The sequence below is a fragment of the Aplidium turbinatum genome, chromosome 8 (genome assembly GCF_918807975.1).
Source record: "Aplidium turbinatum chromosome 8, kaAplTurb1.1, whole genome shotgun sequence".
Classification (NCBI taxonomy): Eukaryota; Metazoa; Chordata; class Ascidiacea; order Aplousobranchia; family Polyclinidae; genus Aplidium; species Aplidium turbinatum.
In genome coordinates, this window is record NC_137479.1 from 16,029,597 (window position 1) to 16,051,796 (window position 22,200).

Below are 22,200 nucleotides of genomic sequence, written 5' to 3' on the forward strand. Positions count from 1 at the left end.
CCCTCCCCTTTTAAAATACCTAACTACGCTACTGAATTGGATCATTGTCATGAGGGCCCGCAAAGCATATTCTGCACAGGGCCCGAAATACCCTAAGACCGGCACTGCTCCACACTGACAAAAATTTGTTCCATGAAAACATGCTATAATTTAAAAGTAGGCTAGCCCATGGCTAAAAACGGCCTTACGCAGTTGCAACGCTTTAAATTTCAAAGTGAAAAAATGATTTTTCTAAATTGCAGTTAGCCTATGACGCGGCTGAACTCATTGGAAAAGGCATGCGTGTCCACTGTCCAATCTTTCTTCCAGGCGAGCCAAATAGCCTATAGTAGGCTAATGCGGAAGTGCATGCGGCCCAACAGCCTCCGACAATCTTGTCTTGCGTGAAGAAAGATGCATAAAGTGAAATATTGTATTATTTAATGTAATTTTCATACAACAAAGCAATATGCATGTTTAAGTACGGTAGCCTATTTCATTGTATGCATATCACGCGATATCATAAGTTATCTGCTTTTCTTCCAGAAATTAACACATCCAAAACTTTGTAAAACACAGCTAGGCCTATCTTATAGACAGTGTCAAGGATGAAACTGAAGTTTTGATTTCTGTACCCAGGTCAAGTCTGGTTTGAGGTTAGTAGTAGACCAGCGTAAAATATCACGGAGGTGAAAGTCGGCCTGCTTGTTCAAGTTCATAACCGAGAACGTCTGCTCACGCTAATAGGCTATGTTAAATCAAACAAGCTCAATGCTCCACTGTAGGCAATTAAATTTCTTGTGATGGTGTGACGGTGTCACCAGTGCTGTATTCGTAAAAAAAGCACAGGGTATACTGTCAAATTTTACAAAAATGATAAATAATACACAACTTGCAAAATTCTATTTCTACCATAACATAAATTATCAACATCAAAATTGGACGAGAGGTACAAAATTGTTTATTTTTCTATAAGTACATTCCAAACAGTCTACATCTTTAACCTCTTTACAAATTTGGGATCTAGTATTCTTAGCTTGAATTGTTGTCGCATCCAGGCTTAGACCCGGTGGTTGAAGATTTAGATTAAGTGGACGGGAAGACAAGGAAGCCAATCTTCGTGTCCACCTTCAAGCATGCCTTAAAACAGCGTGGTCCAACTACAGGCCCGCGGGCCGCATGCGGCCCGCGGATGGAATTTTTGCGGCCCGCGAGCTTTCACAGTTTTGATTTAATTTGTATTTTATGTTACAGAAAGTAATTTCAATTATAACAAGTATAGCATGTGGATAAAAAGTCTCAAAAATTTAATTCAAAGTTGTAGACAGCAGAGCCTATACTGTTTCAACCTATTAGGTCTCGTCAGTACAACTGGACTTCTTAAAGGCTGATATGTACCTATAGGCTAGTGTTCCGGACGTAGAATTCAGTGATTTATCACTTTATACAAATGTCAGATGGCTTAGTGCTGGAAAAGTACCGGTACTGCAACATTTTGGTCTTCGGAAGGAAATACTATCATTTCTTCAAACAGAACAATTGGGCGAAACACAAATGTACCAAACTCAGTTATGCGACAAAAACTTCCTGTGCAATTTTGTTTTCCTTACAGACATGACAATGCACTTGAATGTGTTAAACCTAAATTTGCAGAGGCAAAAGCAAACTGTTTCACATTTAGTTGGACACATTGAAGCTTTCCAGCGGAAACTGCGCTTTTGCTAGGGCCTATGCTTGAAAAATAACGATCTTTCACACTTTGATTCTTTGCAGGCACTTGTGGTAGATGATTATGAAGTGGAATGCTCCCGTTTTGTGAAAGATCTTAAGGATTTATCTTGTGAATTTGAAAATATATTTAAAGATTTTGACAGATTAAAACCTAATCTCCATTTGTATAACAATCCTATGGATGTTAATGTGGAAACACAGCTACCAGAACTTCAGCTCGAACTCTGCGAGCTTCAGTGCAACCAGTTCTTGCTGTCAAGGAAAAATGAAACCTCAGAGTGCTTCTGAAAATTAATCAGCAAGGATAGATTTCCCAAACTGAAAAATTCTGCATTAAAAATGCACTCAATGTTTGGAAGCACGTACATGTGTGAGAGTACATTTTCTAGAATGAAGCAAATCAAGTCTAAAAACAGAAATCGAATGATAGACGAAACACTGGAAGATAGTCTCCGACTTGCTACCACTAACATTGAAATTGATGTAGAAACGATAGTATCAGAGAAACCTCGACCTAGGCATCTCACTGATAGAGATTTGCAATAAATTTCTATTTGGTATTGTTTAGCAATTTCGATTACGCACTCACTATCATTTTATTGGAAATGGCCCGCAAGTTGTCACGTTTTTGTAAAGTGGCGCGTAAGTCAAAAGTTGTTGGACCACGCTGCCTTAAAATGTCCTGCCAAAGACACAGCCGCATGCTCGTAAGCGGTATCGAACCGGCGCCTTTCGAGTGCCGTTCCAGGGCTCTCACCACTTGGCAATGCAGCCGGCTATGCAGTCAGCTCGGCTATATATCTTTAGCTGATCGGTGGTTTAGCAGCCAGGATCTTACATATTTTTTAGCGGTAAATTGATAGCCACAGGTAGTCCATTGCAATTAATAAATATCAAACAGCTCACATTATTTATGGTCCTCAAAGAGTTAAGTACCGTAGTTAGTTAGTAGTTGTCAAGAATTAAGGATAGCATACGCACTCTCTTTGGAAAACCAGAGAGTATACTAATAGTTGCTCGAAAAAGCAGAGAGTATACTGCGTATACCGCCGTATACCCTCGAATACAGCACTGGGTGTCACTGATTCCAGTTGTCCGTTATGTTTCATCAAAACCAATTACATTGCACTAGGCCCTACGCCTTTTCAGAATGGATGCAAAAAGGATTGTTGCTGTTGTATCACTTACTGAAAATACTGGTCCGGCCCGTTAGCTCAGTAGTAACGCGCCTGGCTCAAGATTACGCGGCGCTGGTTCGACTCTCGGAGTGTGCGCATGTGCAACGCACTTTCAGGACTGCTCTCCATTTAGCAGCACCTAGTGAATAGAATAATTCCTGGTAACAAACACTTCAGGAGTCGGAAAACTTTACTCTGCCAATCTGGAAACCGGTGTAGCAGTCCAAGAGTTACTGCATGCCAAAAGTTACAAGAGTTGCCAAATATTTCATTTAAATTTTATTTAATTTTGTTTTGAAAAATAATTAAATATTTAACCTCTCAAAAGGTCAGATTAATAATTATAAGTATTTTGTAATGTTAACTGAAAAGTTTGCATTAGTTTTAGAGCAATGAATTCATTACACTTAGTTAAAACAATTTTCGCTTTTCTATCGATTACGAAAACGCCGGGCACCGCTGGTAACTTTTGGACTGACAGTAACTTTCAGACTGCAACGCCGCAGAAGCAGTCCAAAAGTTACTGCTATTGTGAGTGGGTGTGCTTTTTCGAAATTCTTTTGGGAAAACTTGTAAATGGACTAAAACTTCACTTGGTCAGTAGATTAAACCCTCTGCAAGTATATGCGAAAGATGAATCCCAAAGATAAATATTCTCACCACGAAACCATAATTCTAGACTTTAAGTTTCGTGCCACGTGTTTTCGATGGGAGATTGGGAGTCCAACGGAAACTCATTGGAATTTCAAAGTGTTCAACACTTTCGTAAAAGCTAAAGCCTTCCCCGCGTGTGAGACTGTGATCGCCTACTCACTGAAGGTTGATGGCGTTTTGACTACCGGTTGGCCTACATGCAGCCTAAGTTACTTTATATTTCTTCAAAACGGTAGTTATGAAAAACCAGACCAAAAATAGGCTCAGTGCTTCATTCACTAGAAAACTTTGGTTTTAACTTTCATGAAATAGGCCTACATAAAATATAGTCAAAGACTATGTACGGTACGTCAACTACAACTCAAGACCAGCGGCTAACAAGTCAGCCTTCAAAAGCAAACTTTGCACGATATATTAAGACCTGTAGCTTATTAAATGCCACCGATTCACGTATAACCACGATTTAAACTTTGAAATGTTTGGAGCGATGATCAATTAAATTAATTGTTTCAACAGCGCCATATAGCCTACAATGAGTCAATAAAACACTCATAATATGGCACTACATTGTGAATCGTAGGTTGCATTATAGCACAATCAGGATGACAGCAAAAGACTATAGGCTAAGTGGTCATCGAGATGATCTAGTCCAGCGGTCGGCAACCTGCGGTTCCGGAGCCGCAGGCGGCTCTTTTATCTCTGCCCTCTGGCTCACGCGGATGCGCTATGCAATGGGGTTCAGGAGCAGAAATCACATTAACTGCTCGAAAAAATCATTAAAAGAATATGTGTATGTTTATATCTGACCATGAACCGATTACTTGTGTTTCCCAGCCATGTTAAAAGTTGACAGCTGTTGGAATGGTAACTACAAATCAGTTCTACAGGGTGCGGCCGAATAACTCGAATAAAAGGCTTTCCTGTAAGCGTTAGGTTTTTGCTATAAGCAGTCAGTTAGATGGTGCGGCTCCGAGCAGGTTTTAGTTTAATGGAGACGAGATTAAATGGCTCTTTCAATGCTAAAGGTTGCCGACCCGTGAATTCTAAGTTAGTCAATCACCTCCCCATGCAAATTTATTTGCCAACGCACGAAAGGCACGGACACAACTTCAAATGGTATAATACAAACAAATCAGGCTAAAAGGATAGCCTACGTAAATTGTTAGGTTACAAATTCAAATTTCTTTCCAATACAGCAACAATTTCTAGTACAAAACTCATCTTTTAACTTTCATCTTATTTTCGCTTCATTCCCAATTACGTTTCTGCTGTAAATCATGTTGTTAATATGCAATGGTGGATAAGTCTTCAAGTTCAACATGTTTCCAATGTTGAAATCATTTATACAAATCTGCTGCAGCGCCAAATCTGAAAACCCTGTTTTAGTAACTTCTGGACTGGCAGTAACTTTCAGACCGCGTATACGCGGTCCAGAAGTTACGGTAACTTTCAGACCGCAGTAACTCCTGGACCGTTACACCGGCCCTGCGTCAAGAGCCTCTACAAGTATGCGAAACTACCAGGAATACCCTATCAAGGCTTTGCGTGCTTTGTCAGCCCGAGGATAAACATTCCAAACCAAACCAGAATATGCATTTTCTCGATGAATATTGTTGGAACACCCAGTCTTGGTTCAGTGATTTGCAAACGTCATAGTAATTGCGTCATAACATTGGTAAAAGGAATTAAGGAAATCCCGATTACACAGTTACACTTGGATTGGAGACACTGTAGGTCAGGTCAGGTCAAGGTCAATTTATTTTGTTTTAACAGCGCCATATATTAACAAACAATCAGAGTAAAATGTAGTTGTCAAAACAATGCATTGTACAACTGTTGGTTAGATTATGGCGCAATCAGGATGGTAGCGAAAGACCATAAGCAGTCATCTAGTCAGCCACCACCCCATCACAGTAAATCTAACTACACATTCATACACAATAGTGTGCAGAGGCAGGCACACTACTTCATTGAATAAAAAGGTTCGCCACTGAGATTGAAAAACAACTGCTGTTGGTTTGAATCTGCATCCTCAAACTGAGTAAGCCGAGGATGAAGATTCAAACCAGCGACCAAGAATTAACCAACGACCAATAAGTGATTGTGTGCTATAATAGGCTACAGCACTTGCGAAAGTTTTTTTGAAATAACGGGGAAAAACGTGAATACCACCACCGAATTGCAACAATTTTTATGTAAAGCATACAAAAACAGGGCAATTTGATACTAACTATAGAGAACAAAGATTAATAAGTACGATATGATGATATACTGTAAAGGTAAGTTATCCTTTGTATTGAGCACTTAAGGTACGCATGTATATTCATGTAACAGTTGGTTTTTGACATTTTTTTTAAAGCATTGGAACGGTAAATCTTTAATATCGTGTGAAATTTCACTCCACACTTGCACACACAAGAAATGGAGTGTTTTTTTGCCAAAGTTTGTTTCAAACCTGGGAAGAAAAAATCTGGTTTTAGCCTTATGTCTTGTATCATGTTGATGTATGTCGTCTAGTTTAACAAAGTAGCCAGAGAAACATGCTGGCAAAAGATTATTTTCGTACTTGAACATGAACTGTGCATATGCCAGCTTTGCAAGGTCACACACTTTTAATACCTGAAATTTGCTGTACATGTAGGTCGTCGAGGTTTTCCTGTCACCAAACAAACAGGCTCTAATAAATTTGTTCTGAATCACTTCTACCTTGTGTATTAACGTTTTGTTGGCCCTACCCCAATTAATTATTGAATATTGAAGATTTGATTGAAATAATGAAAAGTAAATTAACCGTAATGTGGATATTGGGACATAGTATCTGATTTTGTAAGCAATGCCACATACTTTACTCAATTTTGTGCAAAGGTCAGATATATGGGCGTTCCAGTTCAATCTGTGGTCCATCGTTACTCCAAGATATTTTACTTGATCAGTTTTGTTAATGCTTTGGCCGTTTAAGGTGAGAGAGAACGATTTTGCAACAGGAGGATTTTGGTAGACTGGAAATTGGTCAAATAGAGCTTTGTTCGTTTTTTACTTTATGAAAATTTAAATTTCTTGCACTCCATAATGAACATTTATAAATTTACCTTACATTTCGACATGAATTTTCAAAGTAAATTATATAATTTTGTTGGTGCAATAGGCTAAGTGATAAAAAATTGTACTTAGGCCTAGCCACCTGAAAGATATTATTACTGGTACACCAGAGTAGGGCTTTACAACTCCTTGTTGTGGCTACCAGATATAAAGAACATGATTTGTAGTTTATAAATAAGTCTTTTTCGATAACAGTAAATGTAAAAAATTCAGTCTTACACATGCAGGTAGTAGAGCATTTTTATAATGTAAGGTAAGGTAGCGTAGCCTACTTCAGTTAAGTTTATTTGCTTTTGGAGGAAAAACATTAATACATCACAAACAATAATGAAATGTAATTCGCACAACAAGAATGGCAGCATTAAGCTGGAAAAGCCAAGGACCAAGTCCAGAAAATTTGGTACGGTAACTTTTTTGGAAGTGGCTATTTTTCCACACTTAGTGCCATGGTTACAATCAAGTGTTGCCAGAGTTAGGATTAAAGTTAGGAAGGTTTAAGGTAAGAGTTAGAGTTAGGAATAAGATTAGGGTTTTGATCGTTGCCCAGGACCAAAAAAAATTTCCAAAATACAAGTTTTTGCTTTCAACAGCTTTAAACTTTTCTCAAATTAGGGCAAAATTTCTTATCTGACAATACTATTGAGACTATTATTACACTATATAGTGTAAATATAGCCACAGCTAACTTTTTTACCTGCGGTGTAATGAATGAATGGAACTGTCTCCATGAGTGTGTGGTTGCTTTACCGTCATTACCGAGTATAAATTCGTTTAAGACTTTGTTAAATATTTTTTTTGCAAAGCCGGGATATTGTGTACACCCCACCAACCACCATGTTTCAAATTTTCATGCTTTGTGTAAGGTCACCACAGCAAGTTTTCTTTTCAATATTTGTAATGTCACTTCTATGTAGGCTATACAGTAGGCTAGGCATACGGTACTGTTTATTGTTGCCAATATCTAACAGTGGCGTTACACAATAACAATTTATTGTTGTTATTGTGTAGCCCACTGTTATTATTACTGTACCAACACTAGTGTTCAATTACACTGTTGTAATTTTCAACTAAATTGATGCTATTTCTCCATAATCAACAGTCAACACGACACGTCGCAAAAGGGGATGAGAGCTTCATCAACACCATCATCTACCAGCTCATCCATTCCATCACCCACCAGGACAAGAAACAATAACTTAAACTGGATATCAAACCTCAATTGTCTTAGGCTACTGTGTGATGTGCAGTCTAACCATAGAAAGAGCTCAACACCTGCTCTTCTGGGCCACATCGAAATGGGCTTTTGCCTGAGGATGGGTTTCTTTTATGTCCAGTTTTCTTTCTCAATCCTATTATTATTATTATGACTGCTCATCCACATCAACATTGGAACTGGCAAGTTCAATCCACAACACTTCTCATTAGGCTGTCATTCATTACTACATGTGTGCTTCTCTCTGTTTTTGTTTTATTTTTTCTAGTTGTTTTTTGGGTTTTGTAGCCGTGCTAACTACTGATATATAGCCTACTACATAATATTTCATTCAGGCACGTTTTAAACCTTTCAAGGTTTTGCCACCTTTTCCCGTTTGTTAACGTGATGGTAGGTCTATATCGATTTTTGTAGTTAGTATCTTTTTCGTCCCGGACGCGTTAATGACGAAAAATAGAATGATTGATTGATTATTCCTCATATTGATACATCTGATACATCCACTCATATTACTAATAAGTTTTGTATAGGTTAGTACTTGTAAAAGTTAATTTAGCAATATATACAATGTTTTGTATATAAAGTTAACAAGGCTATTGAAATATGGGAAATTGTTATAAAAAGCAAGCAACTCCAGTTCATAGAATTCCTCATAGCAATGCTGCTCAACCTGAGGATGATGATGATGATACGCCATATATGCTTGTGCTGAGCAATGCAGCCGCCCAAGCCATTGCTACCAATCAAGGATCAGGTAAGTTTTCTCGTTGTGCTTTTTACAATGCATGTAACACAGTGAAATGCACTTGCCGGCAAATCATAACTGGTACCGTATTGTATAGATTAGTGTGATATTCCAGCCTAAATTGCTATTATAAATTTGGTTTTTAATTTTGCAGTTAAAATACTGTATGTTAATGTTTCCAAGAAAATGTCTTTTATCTGTATGCTTGACTAATTTACTTCTATTCTTCATATACCATACATGGTGTAGAATTCAGCATTTACGATAATAGCCATTTATTTCAAGCAATTGTAAACACAACTTTATGATGGAAACTTCATGACTACTGGAAACTTATAGAATGGTACATTGATACAGCATGTTATTCACGGCTATTTGTAACTCATAAGTTTATTAGACATATAAAAAGTGGTGGTTTATGTGAAAAGTAAGCTTACAACAAAAAGTTAATCTTCTTTAGAGTCTTCATTGTCAAAAGTTATTTAAAGTGAAAGAAAGTGAGTTGCAATCAGAGAAGTAATGTGATAAGAGAACTACTGTGAGATACTGTGTCATTAATTACAGTTCATGCCCAAATAGAATTATGCTACAATAACGAAAGTTGTAACCAAAGCAAACTAGTGGTTTAACCGTTTTCCTTTGCCTATTAGTTTCAGGTCCATACCACTGGTGGCGTCGCATATTTCAAGAACAGAGAAATCGTCACAGTCGATCTGAAACTTCACCTGCTTTATCCTTCTGCCGCTTATCAGATAACGAGTTGGATAAACATATTACAGAAACTTTGACTATTTTAAGAAATGCTGCTGAAAAGTAGGTTGTTTGCTGTTGATAAATGATAAACTTATTTTATGATAACATAAGCATAAATCATGCAAACAATGCAATATGTTGAGTGAAAGAATGCTTTAATAAAGAAAAATGGATAGGTTTATTTTTTCAATGTCCTTTCCAATAAAAAAAGAATTAAATCTATTAATACCCATAGTCCCATACTTGTAAAACACTATTATTAGTCTAATTCAGAAAAAACTTAACGTTAGTAAATTGAAGCTAAACACTTTTTTATACTTGAAACTACATTGTATATATAATTTTTTGTATAAACTTACCAGAAGATAACCATATATTGTGAAAACTGCTGATGCAATTGCCATCGAGCTTTTTACTTTCCAATTCTAATAATGTAAATTAAAATGTACAGTGATATTTTCATTACAGTGACACAATGCTCGTATTGCGAATGAGAATGTTCAGGTTTTGGGCTAACGGAGGTGAGTTTACATTGCTATCCTGTGGTGTGGGGTAGGTACTGCTAAAGTTTGGAAGTTCGATGTTGTCCAGCATGTACCATGCAAAATGGGTCTGCTACTATTCGGTGAGTCCGATTCGGTGAGTTCCTAACCTCTAACCCTAAAACGGCAATGATAATTAGGCTACGGTACCCAATAATTAAAAAAAAAAATGAAAAAATTCTCCTTTAAGGGATCGGACTCACCGAAACGGGCCATTCTGATGCAAAATCGTTGTTTTTTTTAAAATTTATTACAGCTGTAGAAGAGAAATAATTTAGCTACAACTTACACTAGACTTATCAATGACAGTTAATAATTTTTGATGATGGTTTAATTGTCATGTAATTGAACTTCAAATTATGTAATTGGTCCAACTCTGACTTTATCCCACAAGGTCTTATCTATGTCATTTTGTTGTGCTTTAATTATACAGAGATTCAAATAAACAAACAAAATATCACAAGAATCTGCTTAAGTGCCTAAAAATGAAGCAGAAAAGACCAGTCAATATTTATGTACAAAAAAACATAGCTGTAATACACTCTCTCATGTCTTAGTGGCTTCCTATTTGAATAGTTGGACTAATTGTGCATCGAACTGCAGCTCATTGTGAAAATACAATGCATTTCTATTCAGTAGTGATTTTTTAGCATAATTATACTTTTCAAAATGACACCAGTGTTTTTTTGTGTAGTTTTCTTGGACGTGTATCTAACGTACTTGTATTGCAATACAAATGCAGTATTTCATTTTTCCAAGTCTGTTGCCTGTGATGCCTGATGCAGTGATTGTTATCAACACTACAAGTTATATATGACTTTATAAAATGTTTTTTTATGCCAAATAGCATTTGAGATCCTTATTTTACATATGAAATATTTGCACGTAATATGAATTATTTGCACTGGATTTTTGATTGAATGACACTCCTTTAATTTGGTTACAAAGAGTCGGGATGGAACATGGTCTTGTCGTCTCTTGTGCGTGTCGTTCCTCTTGATGATGTTCTTGGTCCTTCTGCCATCACCCTTTTCATAGATCACTGCCCTCTTCCCACTCGAGTATGTGTTAATCGTATCTTTATAGTTTTTATTCGGTCATGAGTTATTTGCATGACCTTTAAATGACCTTCTTACAAATAACTATAGCCATCTAGCTGAAGATGGCAATGGTTATTTGTAAATGTCTCTATTTTAATGAATCGTGTGTCAGGAAATTTTAGTTTGTTTTTATGTCGAAGAAATCTCTTTCACGATTATATTTTTAATGCAATAGAAGATTTACTATTTTTCAATTAATTTAAATAGGCTATGTAGTATAGTAGGCTAGAAAGTATTCTCTCACGCGCTCATGTGTCATCATATATCTCATTGTATTGTATAAAATAGAAAAACGCTTTATATACGTACGAAATCTGAGTCATCATGAAGAGATTTGTCTTCCCGAATGTATTGTACAATACTGCTTTTACTTTTCAACCAAGCAGAGATAACAATGATGTATTTATACATGCACTGCGCAATCGATATTGGTTTGATGTTTTTATGTTTACTTACATGGACCCCAAAAGTGAAACTAAGTTCTCAATCAAGAAAATGGAAAGTAAATCGCTTTATGACGTCAAAGAGTAACCGTTTCTTTGTTTCACAGCAAGCCGTCATGAAGTTTGTAAACCAGCTAGACCTATCTCGTGCAAAGGCGCTTCAGCACTTCACACAATCACAGAATACAAATAAAAGTGCTCGGCATAGGTACGTGTGTCATGTTCAATCTTTTAAACGTGATATGGGATCAGCGGAAACCATGTCAAGAATTGCTGAATGTCGTCATAATTGAATACATTGTGGCGAGGTAGTTCGATCCAAAACCTCATTGTCTTTCCATCTTTTGTCGGCTCTTAATCTGCTTTATGACAATGTTATTTTCATAAAAACGTTTTATTGATTTTTGTATAAGGAGGCGCAATAGTAATGTAAATGAAAACGCTTTCACATGAATCAATGCGAATATCATGTTGTGCCTGCACTAAAAAGTAATGGTTTCAGGCTGTGGAATGTGGATAGATAGCTACCAAGTACCAATGGCCCGACTAAAGGCTCTTGCCAGGGGATAAACAGATAATTGCGACCACCAGCCACAGTTTTATAAAAATAGCGCATTTATACAACAGTGGACAGGAGAGTCAATTTTTACAATGTCTTTGACAAGAGTACTGACACCTTTCCGTGTATTTTCAGTTGTTTTCTTAGTGATTCATTCCCAGCAACAATTCCTTATAAGTCAATTATCATCATCATTAAAGATTATCATTAGCGTAATCATGTCGAATATGCAGGAACATATGCGCAGTGCTGGGTCACGTCGCGGAGCTGTTGGCTGGACCATTGAGTTGTGCGATGCTCACTGACGGGGTGCTCGATTACTTCTTGGCTGGCCTTGATACCAATGTACCAACCACAAGCATACTTTACTCACTCATAGCAATTGAGAAATTCTCTCAAACAGGTGTGTCTACTTGTTGTGGGTTCTATTGCTACCCGAAGTTGAGTAACTAGCAACAAGTTGAAATGCGGGCAGACAGGCGTAATAATATCCTGTCGTATTATAATAACAATCGTCTTTTTCATAACTTAATTATTCAGTCCGTCGTAGGCTAGTTGTTGTTTTGTGCTGAATCAGCACGAAAAAAGATTATTATTGCACCATCGAAGTAAACAGTGTCTTCATCAACGATCAATATGTGATCGAGGCTTCCAAACGAAAAAGTAAACTAACCCTTGGCAATTGATTGACTTTTTCCTTCCGATCGTAAAACAACTATTCCATGCAGGCGACAACAAGCGACGCGTCAGCGAGACAAACATTCGCAGCAAGCTGTTGGAATTGGAAAACTGGGCTTCATCTCTTGATTACAAGAAACGCCAAGTTGGTTTTTCAGCTCAATGGCTGCTCGACAATGCTTGTAAGTGGTGGAGTGTTTTGAACTGCTACTGTAGACTCTGTTTTACCAGTCTATCAAATGGCCGTGCATTCTTCTATCAACAGTTAAATCTGTCTTTGCAGTAAATACTTGCCAGCTAGCAACCCCCAAACCTGGCTCTGTTTTTTCATGACCTCCGACTTTCCAGCACTAGTCGGTTCATATTATTTGTTTTCTTACCATACTAATTAGCTAACTATTCTTTAGTGAGCCAATTGTCTTCGTATTTTGAGCTTTGGCGTGTTTTCACGTTTTACAGTGTGCTGCCCAGTGTATTGAGGAATTTGTAAGTAATACATTTTGTTAGTGTATTCAGCTCCTTGAGCCAAGTTTTGCTTTTGATTCAAGCAAGTCTCTAAGCTCCCGGCGGCCATCACCTCTGAGAAGTCGTCAAATGGCCTCCGAAACTACCCCGTCGGTAGGCCATGTTTGGTCGCTGGCTTCCAAAAGCCAACATTTCTCCACTGCATTCCCAGACAACAAATCAGTCACTTTTTTACCATGGTTCAATGTATTACATTGGTTGAATCAATGTAATACATTGAACGATTGATTTGAAAAAACGATTGATTTGTTGGTATTTGGAACACTTTTTTCTCCACTCGCGTTCGTATTTCAAACGTTTTCTCCACTCGCATTTGTACTTGAAAATTTTTTCTCTTCACTCTCATTCGCAGCCGTTTTTCACAAACAAGGTAAAGTCTCTCATTATGAGAAATATTGCTGATAAAAGTTTCGCAAAAAAAGTCTGAGCGTCGACCTCTAAAAACCCGAAGAGCTCTACACCTACTTGGGTGGCAGTGCATTTAGATATAACTGCAAATATGTTTCAGGGCCTTGCTTGCGTTGTCTTTACCTGAGTAAACGCATAAACACAATGTTAATTACAGGATTTTTAAAAACAGGAATTTTTAACTGATTTTTTTATATTGGCTGCCGAGCGCGAGAATGTGGCCGGTTGGCCGCCGGGAAAAAGCTCTGGTAGATCATGCTTGGTCGCTGGGAAACTAAAAGAGCTTAGAGGCCTGAGTACTGAGTAGGTTGACTTTTCTCTCGTTTGGGACGTTCTATATGTTTCCTGGTTCTTACAGCTTACATTTTCGGTTTCGGCGCTCAACTATAAAGCCCGCTTGGCGCTTACAACTTTTGAGCTGCTTAGAAATCCACTGAGTTATTATACTACAATGAAATGCAAAAACAGTAGTTTTGGTCAAATTTTCGTCCGGAGATTATTTTCTAATGCAGTGAAGCGTTGTGTAACGATCCACGTATGTTCTGAATTGCGTTTTCATACAATATTCAGCGTCGGATGTTCCCTCCTCTTTTTCATCACTTACTTTGTTCTCATCAATGCAATTGTTTTACTCTCACGGCAGTTTTGATTATTTAGTTATCGCGGACGGACGAGCCTTGAGTTACGAGCAAGTTAAACTTGACGGGATTAACGCTATGTTGAACTGCAATGATGTGAGCGAATACTTGAAGATCTCGGCCAACGGTTTAGAGGTAATCTTTCTTTGTCAAAGCGGCTGGGTTGAACTGTTTTTGGCATGAAATACAAGTTTGAAATTATTTTTGCCCAATATTTTTCGGGATTCCAAACAACAGGATGTCCGACCTCGTCGCTCTTGGTGCGAAAAGCATTATCAGAGTTCACTATTAGCTCAACAAAGAGACCAATAATTCAACTTTTTGCGGCATTTTGCATGAAGACTGTTAGGCTAAATGGTTGAGATTAGTTGTATGCAAATGGTTTTTGTCATGCTTAATAAGCTATGCTAACCCTTTTTGGATCAAGCGTGATGGAATTCGATATCCGTTGTCTGATATCGCGGGGCAATTTTTTGTCAAAATATTCTATTGCTTTTGATCATCTTCATTTGTTTATGACAAAACTCGCATGGTTGAAACATCAGCTACAGTATAGCATATCTAGAATTAAACAGATACCAATGTATTGAAATGTTTGAAAAATGATTTCGATAATGTAAAGAAGTGGTGTCGGACAACGCGGTCAGCTAACCTGATCTGTAGGTCAAGGAGTTTGTGAATTCGTTTTGATTGTACTCCATAAACGAGATGAAACCAATCGGTGAATGGTAGAAATGAGGTTAACCCCGACAACAAATCAGTCGCTTGATTCAACGTCTGCAGACGTTGAATTAATGTAAAAGTCTGGAAAGTTATGTCTGGAAAGTTACCGGACAAAGTAACTTACCTCGTTGCATTGCCAGGCACGCTCTGATGCGTCATCATTCGAATCGGTGCGATGCACATTCTCAGTGGACAGTGGAGTTTGGTATTATGAGGTGACGATTGTCACCCCTGGCGTCATGCAGATAGGATGGGCGACCAAACAGAGCAAGTTTTTCACATACGTGAGTACTCTTTATCATCGCTCGTCTTTTTCCTCCTGAGAATTTGTTGTGGTACAGTAACTGTTCTTCATCATAGGATGGATTTGGCATCGGAGATGATGAGTACAGTTGCGCCTACGACGGATGTCGGAGGTTGTATTGGCATCGCGCTCACAGTCGACAGCATTCGCATCCTCCATGGAAGGAAGGGGATACTTTGGGACTTCTCTTGGACTTGGAAGAAACACAAGTGATCTTTTACCTGAACGGAATAGCTTTGCCGCCGGAGCGAGGCATGTTCAACAGCGCCAGGTAATGTTGATGTTCATTTTTTTTATTATGACTTTGTTTCACCTGATTGCCGGTAAAGCATTACATAGTGATACGAAAACATCGAACTATGTGTTTTCAAACATGTGTTTCTTCATTTAGTCTAGTTTGACGAAATTTAAAAAAAAATACTGTTTATCTGTGGTGTGTTGAAGAACAATTCAGGCGCTTGTGTCTTCTTGCTACAGATTGTCTACTTTAGAGAACTGGGCACTCTGAAACAACTTCTGAAATAGGCCAATAGTTTAGTCCCTTAAGGCTAGAGAAGAAATCTTGTTAAGGAACCGCATGTTGACATTTTTGCAGTAACATTTACAAGGGGGCACTTATAATCATATGTTTGATCTTAACATTTAAGTTTGATCTTAACTTTATATTGTTTTATTATATGTTTGATCTTAACGTTTAAGTTTGATCTTAACTTAATCTTGTTTTATCATATGTTTGATCTTATATGCATATTGCATAATCCATATGTTGTCAAAATTTACCAGACGCACGACTTCCGTTGTTTACTGTGCCATAGTTGAAGTTTGTTTTCAATAGTCTTCTTTCAAAAGGAATGGCTTCAAGAAAACGTGGAGCTTTGGTCTTACAAAAGTTGCTGCAATTTGAACTGTTCTGTAGCCTTTGAAAATAAAGTTTCGAGTTCTTTATTTTTACAGAAGCGGATTTTTTGCTGCAGCAAGCTTCATGTCTCACCAACAATGTATATTTAACTTTGGGGCTGCACCTTTCAAGTTCGCCCCTTCCGATCGACAATTCCAATGTTTCAACGACCACGCGCAACTGACCGATGAAGAAAAACTGGTGCTTCCAAAGTAAGGATTTCATTTTGCTATGTTTTTCATCTTAAAACCAATAGTCAACTCAATGTATATTTTGTAAAATAAAAATGAATGTTATGATATATTTTGTTAATAGTTTAGAGCAGCGATTCTTAAACTTTTTAAGCTGCGACCCCCTTGGCTTTACTGGTAATACTTTGCGCCTCGTCCCCCTTTTCTCTTCGTTTAAATCAAAGTCAAACTACATAAATATTACACATTATGGATTTTGAAAAAAACAAAGTGGATCACAATCTACTTTACCTCTCATTAATGAGTAGGAGATGTAAACTGCTGCCTTTTCGAAGCCAGCAGTTTAATTCGTTGTTTAGTTGAAGACAACCCACATTATCGCATGTCAGATTCACAGTTCAGTTTGTTTCGAGCTTGTGTCTACAAAAACAGCCATTGTTATCGAACAATGGACTAAAAAATAAGCGCCGGAAAATAAAGTCAAAGCTAGGTCACAGTTCCAGTAAATAATCGTGACACAAGCAAAGGTGTGATACCAACATTTCTGTTTACCGCTTGTGCAATGCAGTAGCATACTAATGTAATAGCCTACAACCTTTTCGCCCCTCTTGGGAAATCTTTACACCCCTCAGTTTAAGAACTACTGGTCTAAAGCGTTAGGTGGTACATGGTAATAATAACCAGGAGTTGATAACTCGCCCTTTTTACATCATTTCAACGTTGGCAAACGTTAAAAAGTTAATTTTTACTAGCTGAATATGCCTTTCTCCTGAAATAATGCTGTGGCTTATGTAGGCACAAGAAAATGCAACTACTTGAGCAAACTCCAATAGATGAGAACACCTGCGATCTGTGCTGTGACCTGCCATCCGACACAACGTTACTGCCCTGCGGTCATGGGTATGTCAGTATAGCGAATGTTGACTTGTGTTAACGTACAGCTGGCGTCTACGCTTCACCGATGTGGTTGCCAAACCTCGAATGCTTGCTGCGCTAACAAGTGGCTACTGGTTTGGTTTTGAATCTTTATCCTCGGACTGACAAAGCCTTGATAGGTTATTCCTGGTGCTTGTTTGCATACTTGTAGAGGCTCTTGACGCAGGGCCGGTTACCGAGATTGGCAGAGTGAAGTTTTCCAATTGTTGAAGTGTTGTTGCCGAGAAATTATTCCATTCACTAGGTGCCGCTGAATGGAGAGCAGTCCTGAAATGCGTTGCTCAAACGCACACCCCGAGAGTCGAACCAGCGCCGCGTGATCTTGAACCCGGCGCGTAACCACTGAGCTAACGGGGCGGACAATAGATAGTTGGGTAGAACTTGTTTTCAAAAATGGAAAGCGAGCAACCAGCTGAATGCGGCAGTAGACATCGTGTGATCAGGGTCTCGCAGTTACTGCGACAAGCATGATCAGATTACTCCTCAAAAGGCATCATTAAGGAGAATCAACAAACACAAAGTTTGTCGGTCGTTTATTCCACGACCGTTGACTGACATCCAGTGCTTCCACTTTGAAGGATTTTATCCCGAAATCGGGATTTTTCAACGCTTCGAAGGATAAAAAAGGGATTTGAAGAAAAAAAGGATTTTTTAGGGATTTTTAACAATTTTACAAGGAATTTTTGTCCTAAAAAGGGAATTGTTGTTTTTAGCAATTTTAAAGAAAATTTTATTCATATTCCCCGTATTCCCTTTCAAAAGTTCGAAAAACGACTGGAATAACGATGATCAGCTGGTTTCCATCGTCACTCGCCATCCGGAACCCCTCTTACTCCCTGTCCCATCCTCGCCTTTCTATCGCTTGATTTCTTTTATCGCCACTTTGGGAATTGGACGTGATTGCAGACTGTAGTGAGAGAGTTAGTTCTCAATACTTTGAGTTAAAATTAGGTAATCCGTTGATTTACAGTTGAAGTTGAGTAGCAATGACAAAGTTCACTGAGGTTCGACGTACAGTTAGGTATGATAAGCTTAGGCTAGTGATATCTTTAGTGCTAGTGATACATATGTTTAGAAAAGTTAGTTTTTGCCTATGCTAACTGATGGTGTCATAATAATAGAGGCTATGTAGTATGTACCGGTATACAACATGTATAGTGTACACTGTACACAGTCAGACTGAGTCAGTATCATGAATAGGCCTAGTATCCTGGAGTTTTTCGTCAGTCTCAAATGATTGTGAAGGCGTTACTGACAAGGGGAAAAAAGAGATAGCCTAGCCATTAGCCAATAGTGTTAAGTTAGCGGCTTAGCGCATCAAGGAAAACTAAACTAAACACAAAAATAAATTTGTTAATGGATGGATAATTCGTTGAAACTGGACATTTACCACCTGTACATTTTTGCTGTTAGGGATAGGTTAGGAACTCCGGGTAGGAAAGATGAGAGTGGTAATTGGTAAATGATGTCCAGGACTCCAGGTGGTAAATGACCCAGAACCGACTACGTAACTGACAAGCAGTTTTTTGGCTGGACAGTGAACAAAGGAAGTAAACCATGTTATTGTAAAATATGGGCTGCTTTTGTGCAGCCTACTGTTCTAATAAAACAACGTTGCTTCGACATACCGGTGCTACTGAATAAAATTGAGATTAAAATAGCTTTCACTGAGATTATAATAACTTTAAAATTGTATTAGCACCTTTTTTAACCTAAATAACGTTAAAAATAACCTCGCCTATGAAGGAAATTTTGAAAGATTTCCGACTGCGGAAAAAGGGATTTTTCAGGACAAAAAAGGAAATTGAAGAGGATTTATCAATTGTCAGAAGTGGAAGCACTGCTGACATCACACAAGCTATCTAAACCGATGTGATAATGAAAATAAATATGAATGAAAGCTAGTGGTTCGGCACAATGAACGCTGACGAATCCTAAAAGTAAGACTAAGCTCAGACTTTCTTAGAGGGTTTGAAATCTTCATGTGTGTTCAGTTTACAAAATCATCACCGCTTAGTGATGCACCATCACTTTTTCACCGTTAAAGTACTAAAAAAATATTTTTACTTTTGTGGTACGGAAAAAAGGAATATAGTTTTGGGAGAGAGTTTGCTTTTTTGTACCAAAGACAGGCAAGACGCAACAATACAACAGGGTTGAGGATTCTAACAATGTATTTTACATATTTACAAATAGTTTTGACATTCGAACGTTTTCGGCTTAACTTAAGCCCTCATCAGGAATCTGAAAATATTTATAAAAATGCTATAAATTTCAATTTCTTGAAGGTAGCCGCCCTAAAAGAAAAGGACTAGACTAAACCAGCTTCCTGGTCCAAAAATGTATGTTGGTATGTTAGATAGGGTCGCAACTATAACACGTCTAAGAAACTTACAGTGTTAAAAATACAAATTTTTTGCACGAATTGCTTTCCAGTTACCGCATATTAGCGTGCTGTTTTAACTAAACCTTACTTTTTCAGGGGAATGTGCCATAGGTGTGCTGATGTATTGGACAGCTGTCCGCTGTGCCGTGGCGAGATATCAGAGAAGATCATGCAACCCCATACTGCAGCTGGGTGACGTGAAGTGAATAAACAATCGGTTCTTGTCTATACATAGCGCTACACTCGGTAGTAGAGAATATGTCTCCCGAATGTGATAGGCTAGCCGTTGTGTTAATAATGGCTTTGTTATGCGTACCGTATTGCTTAGGGCCTTCTCAAATATTACGTGATGCCAATTTTTTGCTGTTCTTCTACCCAATATAACGTATGTCGTCAACCAGTGTAACAGTTTTTTGTTCCCCGAAAGTAGTCATGTATTTGAACAACAACAAAACATTTCGCTTTTTCTTTTCTGTATGTAACTTGGTTAGAATTATTAATTCCAAACGACGTCAGCATACGTAAAGCTTGCGTTGCGTTTTCTGTATTGGAAGGCACTTACAATCTGCAACAATCGTTGGTTTTCAAATGATTTTATTTCATTTGTTGACTTCTGAAAGTGATTTTTCAAACACTACAGCTATTATCGTGTGCATATCAAAGTTTTGTTTATATTTTGGGATTACTTTGAGCTGAATTCCTTTTTTCCCTCAAAAACACTGCACACTATATCTCTAATGTTGTCTGAAGCATTTTTTCAAATTGCGTGTTTACTTGTTGAATTGATTTCTTCAAACGCTTCTTTAGCGATTTGACCACACCACACATTGGTTCTGATCAAGCTATTTCAAAACCGACACAACTATTTCCAAGTCTAAAACCTGTATCATCATATCGTATTTGGACTTACGCCTACCTTAATTAGAGAACAGTATTATCGCCAATAATATCACCAGTAAGGTACAATCATATTGGTTTAACCATTTGTTTAGCTGCACTGTGTCATGTGTAGCGTTGTTGGCTCGTTTTATACTTCAATCTTTCAGATAATTCTATGTATCAGTTAAGTTTTCACACATGATTTGTTCAAAACTGTATAGAGATGAGGAATGCGTCTCTTCAGCGATCAGAAAATTGCACTTTTTATTGTCATTCCATTAAATATTTGTTTTTGCTTTCACGATTTGTCCTATAGACCTCAGGAGTCGCTGTTGAATCCGTGACGCGACAATTTATCGAAAGACAATTTATCGAACGACAGTTCATCGAACGACAGTTTATCGAAAGACAGTTCATCGAACGACAATTCATCGAAACGACAGTTTATCGAAACGACAGTTCATCGAAACGACAGTTCATCGAACGACAGTTTATCGAAACGACAGTTCATCGAATGACAATTCATCGAAGGGGCTAGAGGCTAGGGGTTAGGGGCTAGGTGTTAGGGTTAGAATTAGGGGTTAGAGGTTAAGGGGTAAGGGTTAGTGGTTAAGGGTTAGGGGTAGGGTTACGGTAGGAGTTGGGGGTTAGTGGTTAGGGTTTAAGGGTTGGGGGTTAGGTTAGGGGTTAGGTTTTCGATTAACTGTCGTTTCAGGCCCGGGGCCAGGAGGGCCTCGCCCCCCTGAAAAAAATTTCGCCGTCCCTGGTAAAATCCCAACATTCAAGAGCAACAGCTTCAATTATAATGCTTTTGCCCATTTACATTTTTTCGGCCCCCCCTTGCTATGCGGTCTGGCTACGGCCCTGTGTTGTTCGATAAATTGTCATTCGATAAACTGTCGTTCGATGAATTGTCGTTCGATAAACTGTCGTTTCGATAAACTGTCGTTTCGATAAACTGTCGTTCGATAAACTGTCGTTCGATAAACTGTCGTAGTACCGTTGAATCTGTGGTTGTAGCTCGAGTCTTTCTGAACTTCGGCACCGAATTTAGAAAACGAGCAAGGTTTGTGCTGTTTCGTTTGCGTTGTCAATTTAGCTTTTCTGCTATTAGTATCCACGGGCCACAGTATGACGCTACAGAAATTTAACTCCTCACTAAATTATGGGAGCATTGCCATAACAGGACGCTTTATCATCAATCCTACTTTCTTTTTTGTCGGATTCCAACTTGCGCCCAGTGGTTAAAGAAGTGGAGGGAAGCGGATTTGTAATTTGTAGGTCGCTACAGCAGATGGGGTGTTTTGACTGGTCGGCTCTTTAACATTGGGAAACTTTCCCTATGAACCATCTGACTACAGTCATTGTGGACCTTCTAGCACCCAGTTAAGAGATTTGATTCTTGGTGTGAACTTCGTTAATTAGGCTACTGAAGAAAAAAAGAGTAATGCCAGGAGTGGGAATCGAAACCACTAAGCCACGCTGAAACGTTCACTTAATTTACTTTTCATCAGAAGAACGCTCACAGCATGAGTTACACGACTGTAATCAGCTGATTTAAATGTTGCATTCTGATTGGTTAATCTGCTGCAGAAAAATACGCGGACAGAAAGGCAAGAAAGCCAATTTTCCTGTCCA

At 38.2% G+C, this 22,200-nt stretch overlaps 1 protein-coding gene across 1 annotated transcript; it reads left to right on the forward strand.

Annotated features, from left to right (window-relative positions):
• Positions 1-8,406: 8,406 nt before the first annotated feature.
• On the forward strand, positions 8,407-20,861 carry LOC145775711 (RING finger and SPRY domain-containing protein 1-like). Its single transcript, XM_082587064.1, has 13 exons — positions 8,407-8,608; positions 9,250-9,412; positions 9,821-9,873; positions 10,843-10,955; positions 11,545-11,645; positions 12,230-12,399; positions 12,725-12,856; positions 14,265-14,380; positions 15,109-15,252; positions 15,329-15,543; positions 16,227-16,382; positions 17,157-17,261; positions 19,780-20,861. Exons 1-13 carry the CDS (start codon positions 8,458-8,460, stop codon positions 19,877-19,879), a joined length of 1,719 nt encoding a protein of 572 aa, XP_082443190.1. The 5' UTR covers positions 8,407-8,457; the 3' UTR covers positions 19,880-20,861.
• Positions 20,862-22,200: the final 1,339 nt, after the last annotated feature.